This window comes from Chenopodium album, chromosome 23 (assembly GCF_948465745.1).
Source record: "Chenopodium album chromosome 23, dcCheAlbu1.1, whole genome shotgun sequence".
NCBI lineage: Eukaryota > Viridiplantae > Streptophyta > Magnoliopsida > Caryophyllales > Amaranthaceae > Chenopodium > Chenopodium album.
The window spans coordinates 3648154-3654537 of record NC_137856.1 but is presented as its reverse complement, the minus strand read 5'-3'; the positions used below and the strand labels follow the sequence as shown (position 1 = coordinate 3654537).

The window sequence follows — 6384 nt, the reverse complement described above, 5'->3', positions numbered from 1 at the left end:
GTAGCCCCTTAGCCTTATAAAGTGTTTAATTCTCTTTTCTTCAACCAATGTGGGACACTTACATGTGGTGACACTTGAGAGGTTTATTCTTCAACAGGTATGTACGTTACAAATTTAGTGATTATAGATATGCATGAATACAAGTCCAACATCGATTGCAAAATACAACCTGTGGACAAGATTAACTAGACTGCCATTATAGGCAACCGCCATCTAGCTACTAAAAGTCAAGTAGGCGTTTAGTGCCAAAAATCAAAGATACTAGGGGAATTTTGTATGTGGTTCCTAATATAGAGGGAAAAAATGGGTTGGACACACTTAAGCATCACCACAAATTAAATATGAAAACTACTACTTTTTCGAATAATTTGAACTTATGTTACACATTTGACATGACAATGATATATCTTGCTTAATGTCGTCGAGGGACTGGCTTTCTCTATCCCAATTAGTGCATTGAAACATAAATTTGTTATATACTTGGTACTCCATAGTATGTAACCCATATATCATGTTAATAAATTATTAAACCTACTTAATATATCAATTATTATGTTTGATTAATGATTATATTAATTAGACTATGATATCATGTGTAGCCGTGTAGGGTGATAAAACCCTTATGTAGATTAGCAATCTCATTATAGTCAAAATTACTATGTGTACTATAAGCAAGTAGTGACTATTTTTTTGTACCCAAATAATCAACTGAAGCAACTGCTCAGATTAACTAATATACATAATACATACTTATTATGGGAAATGTGGATAATGTAAGAATATGTCTTGAATCAGTTTGTCACTTCAAATGATCCAATATATCTTAATTCAGTATCTCCCCAATACAAGAGACCTAATACTAAGTATGATTTTTCAATACCGACTATTTTGTTTTCCTTTATAAACTCGATCATTTTAGCTAGAAGTATAATATTCGAATTTTAACATTGATTTTCATTCAAATGAACGTAGATACACTACGAACTGCTAGTAAATAAGTACATACACTCACATTCTTTGTGTGCAAACATGAAACATCCTAAGATAATCTATATTATTTCAAATTAACTTTGTGAATCATAATTCTTGTACAAACTTGCAAAGGGCAAAATAACAGAACCAAACCACAAATTCCCATCTTTTTCCACCACTTCACTAACAAACTTCAACTTACCACTAGTATCTTCCAACACTTGCACTACATTCCCATTTTCATCCATCTTTACAGCCAAACCAATAGCTCTCAATCTTACAAAAACCTTAGCCAATTCGACCGCATTAAATGGAAGTTTAACAATGGTTTGTCCAATCCAAGGAAATGAAAGAAGCCACTTCAAAGCTTTACTTCTCTTTGAATAAACTCCCACCCAATATTCTCCTTTGGAGTTCCTGTTTATGTTGTCTGGATAGCCTTGGAGTTCAGCTAACACTTCAGTTGTACCGGCTTTTGGGCTGTTTTCGAGCCAATGCCTTAACAGTTTGCATGTAGTAGTCTCAATTAGTAGAAGAAATTTCCCATTCTTGCTCAAGGATACTCCATTTGGGAAGGTGAGATTGTCGAGAAGCTTCGTTACTTGTTTTGTATGTGGGTTGTATCTTAGCAATCTTCCTGTCTTATCATTGCTAAGAATCAATGACATATACTTCCTGCAAGAGTATACAACACTACATCTTTAAGAAACATATACACACATATATAGTTTTGGCCATGCAAGTATCACACCTACAACATCCAAGGAACATGTTAAAAGGACATACAAGACTAAAAATTTATCAAGAATTTTATTTGTCACGTTTTGATTTTCACATATGTCAATTAATTAATAGTACATATCTTCGGCAATTATATAAAGAGTATTTAACCATCTGAATGTAAAATTTATTAAAATTTGATATGGTGAAGCTATGTGTAGGTATGAATTTGATAAAATATCATACGACTGTTTTCCACTCAAGTATAAATCACCGAAGATGATTAAAAGTCAAGTTTGTGAGTGGCATAAAGGTCATATACATTAAAACTATAAAATAACAAAAGAGTACTATATAAAGTAACGATCAAAGTTGTACATTGATAGACTACAGTTTATCGAAATTTTTAAATCAAAGAAACAGAGAAATAAAAGAGGGATGGACTAACCTTCTTGGATAATTGGTACTGCTAGAAGTAAAGTAGACAACCCCAGTAGATTGATCAATATCAAGCCCATTAGTAAACCCAAGTGGTACACCTTCAACTTCTGTTACAACTCTAGTAGCAAGCCCACCATTTGGGCCCACAACAAGCAGGCCCAAATAAGCATCAGCTATAAAGAGTTTTCCTGTCTTCTCATTGAATCGTAGGCCCAATGGTCGCCCACATTTATGTTCCATTTTTTCATGATTTGTTTTAGTTTGATTTTCACAAAATTCCCTGTTAAAATACAACAACCAACCAACCCAATAAAACGGGTCAATGTTTAGGCCCACCCAAATGACTCATCACACTGTAATTTGTCACACATAATACAATTTAATGTTTGTACTGTTCCAAAGACATTGAAGAGTAGCTTTCATACTTGCGGAAAAATTGCAACCATACAATGAGACTATGAGAGTGATAGTGTTATTATTAAACTTGTCTAAATATTGACATTAATATAGACATCAACAACATAGAATCATAACCCGTGTAGCCGTGTACTAGTACTAAAGTTAAAATAGTCAACTGAGCATAAAAGGTTCAAATGCATACAACCTATTTTCCTTAAATCATTGAAATGTAATCTTTAAAATAGACTTATAATGTACTACTTATGTAGCCAACTTGCTCGAACCTGACCCGATCATAGCTAGATTTGGGGTGAAATTAAGCAAAGGTAATACCTACAATTGAATTTAGTTCTAAACTCGATTTGAGAGTTTGATTCAAGGAAAATTCGAAATGTTGAGAGTGAAAAGAAGGTGATTTCCACGACTCTTCAACCCTAGTAGGTGAAGATGCAAAAAAGTAGATAATATTCTTGTAAGCAAAACATCCTTAAGTCATAAGAGATTAGTGTAAATGTGTAATGTTTGTGTGAGTGTGACGCTAGCTATCAACTAATTCTTATCAAAAACCCAATTAAAAAGGAAAGATTTTCAATTAACTGTTAGCCAAACACCAGATTAAGCAAATTAGCTAGGCATCACATTCATGGTTAGTTGATGGCAATTAATATTAATGGTTAAGTTGAGTTTTCATGAATTTTTGGTATTACTAAGTTTTGACATCGATTTTTACACTACTGTATTATTTTAGAAAAATAAAAACTCCTACTAAAATTCATACTACTCGTATCATTTTTTTTTCTCTCTCTCTTTCCACTACCAAAATGCAATATTCCCGTTTTTTCACATTCAATACTAATATCTCCTTTTACGTCTATGTAAGTGTCAACAGTTATGTTGAAATTATACAAAGAAAGTACTCCGTAATAAAATAGACCAGTGACCAAAGAAGGAAATAGATCTAACATTCTAGTTAAAACATCATTGTACGTAATTCTCAAAGTGTTATTTACCTATTTATTACTACATTCCTTTAGATGATAAACCCACTAGCCACAGAAAGGTAGGTAATTACGTACGCCAAAATTGTGCTATTACTTGTTGCCTAGGGAAAAAAAAAACCTCTAAATTGAGCAAGCAATAATTCAAAATAATTTACTAATCTATACTTGTTTTCCCAAATCACACAATTTTAGTATTCTCTATTCCATACTATCTTGAGAAACTCCATTATTATCTATCGCTTTACGCTATTAATGAAAGACTCTTTGTTCCTTAAAAATACACCACTTTTTTAGCTTTTGTAATTAAATAGATATATTATATGCAACAAAAATCTTGGTACTTCCTCCTTTTCTTAGGGCCTGTTCACATTTACTTAATTTCAGTTCAGTTCAGTTCAGTTCAGCTCCAATCAGTTCAGTTCAGTTCAGTTCAGCTCTTAATTTCCCTCTCACATAAAATATTCATTTCAGCTCAATTCAGTTCAGTTCAGTTCAGTTCCAATCAGTTCAGTTCAGCTCAGTTCAGTAAATATGAACAGTCCCTTAATTAGATTCCTATTTTCTTCATTTATTACTCACGTAATAGAGATAAGTAGGAATCTAATTAAGGGACGGAGGGAGTATGTCTTACGGAGTAACTCCTAATATAAATTTGAAAAGATTACTTTTACCTCAGAACTGAGCGTAATTTTAAACCAAACTAATGTCTATTTATATGTTTTGATCACCACTATAGTTAAATGCAACCATTATTCTATTACGGAGGGGTTTAAATCCTCTGTCCCATTTTTCATGTTCTATTTGTGTTCCACTTAATATCATTGGTTGTAATAATTACAAGGTTCCACTTCTCAAAATTTTAAAAGGCAAATAAATATTTTAAGAACCAATCATATTTAGTGGAACACCAGTAGGACACAAATTATGGGACATATGATTTTCTCCCATTACTTCTCCCATTACGGAGCTAAGTGTACGAAATATGTTATCAATCAATTTTAGTCACTAATAAAATAACATTTGTAAGTAAAGTAATAATGCGACCTGTTATATTATTAGGGAGCTAAGCTAGGTTGTACGACGAAGTATGTAATCTGTTAATTTAAATCACTAGCTAATTGAAAAAATATGAAGTAATTGTTAGCTAGTGTGTTGACAACAAAGTAATGGGCAGTAGGTTTGATCCTTAATGTTCCTATGTATACTAAACCTTAAAAACACCTACTTGGTATTAATAAAAGAGGAAGTGTCCCATACATTATAAAAGACATGTCCAACAAGATAGAGATTCAATTCACATATTTTGTACGAGTAATTTACCAGAAATTTGGGTAATAAATAAGTAGATTTTGAACGGACAAAAAACACCTAAATTAAAGGATGAGGCCCTCAAACTAATTGCTGTCTATTGTTTGGCTATTAGCAATGCCTATCAATGTAACAGAACACTCATGAGTCATGACCACGTACGGATAGGGTAGATGGCGGTTACTTGGTTGCTGGTTAGGCATACGCATTCGTAAAGTTCGGGTTATAGTCAAGTGAGTGAGGTTTCAATAGAGTTTGCGTTTGGGTGTAAGTTAAAAATAACATGTTATATAATTTTAGAATCAATTTGAGTCTTATTAGGATACGAGTCTACCATATCACACTTTTAATAGATATCTTAGCAATCCAACAAAACAAACAAATATTGTCATTGTGGGCCATGTTAAGTTGAAATTGAATTAGCATTACTCATTTAATCAACATTTGTTTTTGTTAGCAATAAATTCAACCATTATGTGGTGAAATGACTAATGAACATGATATGCCTATGTATTATACGTGTATGATTTGAGGATAACTAATTAAGAAACATTTTGAAGATTATAATGACTAAAAAAGGTTCACATATCATTTTTTTTATTTAGCATAATTGTACCTATTCATGCAAATTCAAAAATATGTTTTACATATAATTAAATTAATCATCATTATTTCTACAATTTCCCACATGATGCTAGCTATTGGGTTACTAGCATTGATTTTAGAAATTTTAATAAAATAATAAACAGAAAAGAGGAAACATAAAGAATCTTAATAACATGCACTAATCTTAATATAATGAATTTTGTTAAATATTGGGATATGATGCAGGAAATATTAAATAAAACAAACCTTAGAGGAGAAGTGAAGGCAAAGTCCACCCAACGCCGTTGATGGGGGTCCCATTTTATAATCCGGCCATCGGATACGCCCGCATACGGTCCATCTCCGGTAGGGTCAAACGTGAGACTTTCGGGCCCGAAAGCGTCTTCTATAGGTAGAAACTCTAGCTCCGAAAATTTTGAACCAAGATAACTTTTGTTTTTGGAACGAAAATATGTGGTTAATAGTAAGGCACATAAAAGAACAATTGTAGAAGATGTCAAAAACTTTAATGGCTTCATTTTTGTATAATTAATAGATAATTTACAACTATATCATAATAAATTTATGAAGTGTTTTTTTATAGTTTTGATTGAAAAATATATAGAAGAGAGAAAAGAAGAGAGGTGGGGGTCGAGAATATGAGAATATTTTTTGAATATGAGAATATATAATAAGGTTTATTTGGGGTAAATGAATATTAGATATGTAAGAGAATATGATATTCTTGTGATAAGATTTGGTGTAACAAACGGATACTACCAAGGTTTGAATACTCAAATATAGCCATAATTTTTTCAACCTTATTAGGAAATTGTGGGTCCTTAAGTATGCATGTAATTCTATAGCATAATCCATCAAAAAGAACAAAATTGTAATGCTATTGAGAGTGCATTTCAACAGCATTACAAGTTTGTAATGCTTTTGAAACTTAGAGTTT

The 6384-nt window shown here is 32.0% G+C and overlaps 1 protein-coding gene across 1 annotated transcript; it reads right to left on the bottom strand.

The window, feature by feature from the left end:
- Positions 1–1002: 1002 nt before the first annotated feature.
- LOC145609048 (protein STRICTOSIDINE SYNTHASE-LIKE 10-like) lies at positions 1003–6082 on the bottom strand. Its single transcript, XM_081664619.1, has 3 exons — positions 5694–6082; positions 2141–2413; positions 1003–1647 (listed from the first exon to the last, which is right to left on the bottom strand). Exons 1-3 carry the CDS (start codon positions 5963–5965, stop codon positions 1065–1067), a joined length of 1128 nt encoding a protein of 375 aa, XP_081520745.1. The 5' UTR covers positions 5966–6082; the 3' UTR covers positions 1003–1064.
- Positions 6083–6384: the final 302 nt, after the last annotated feature.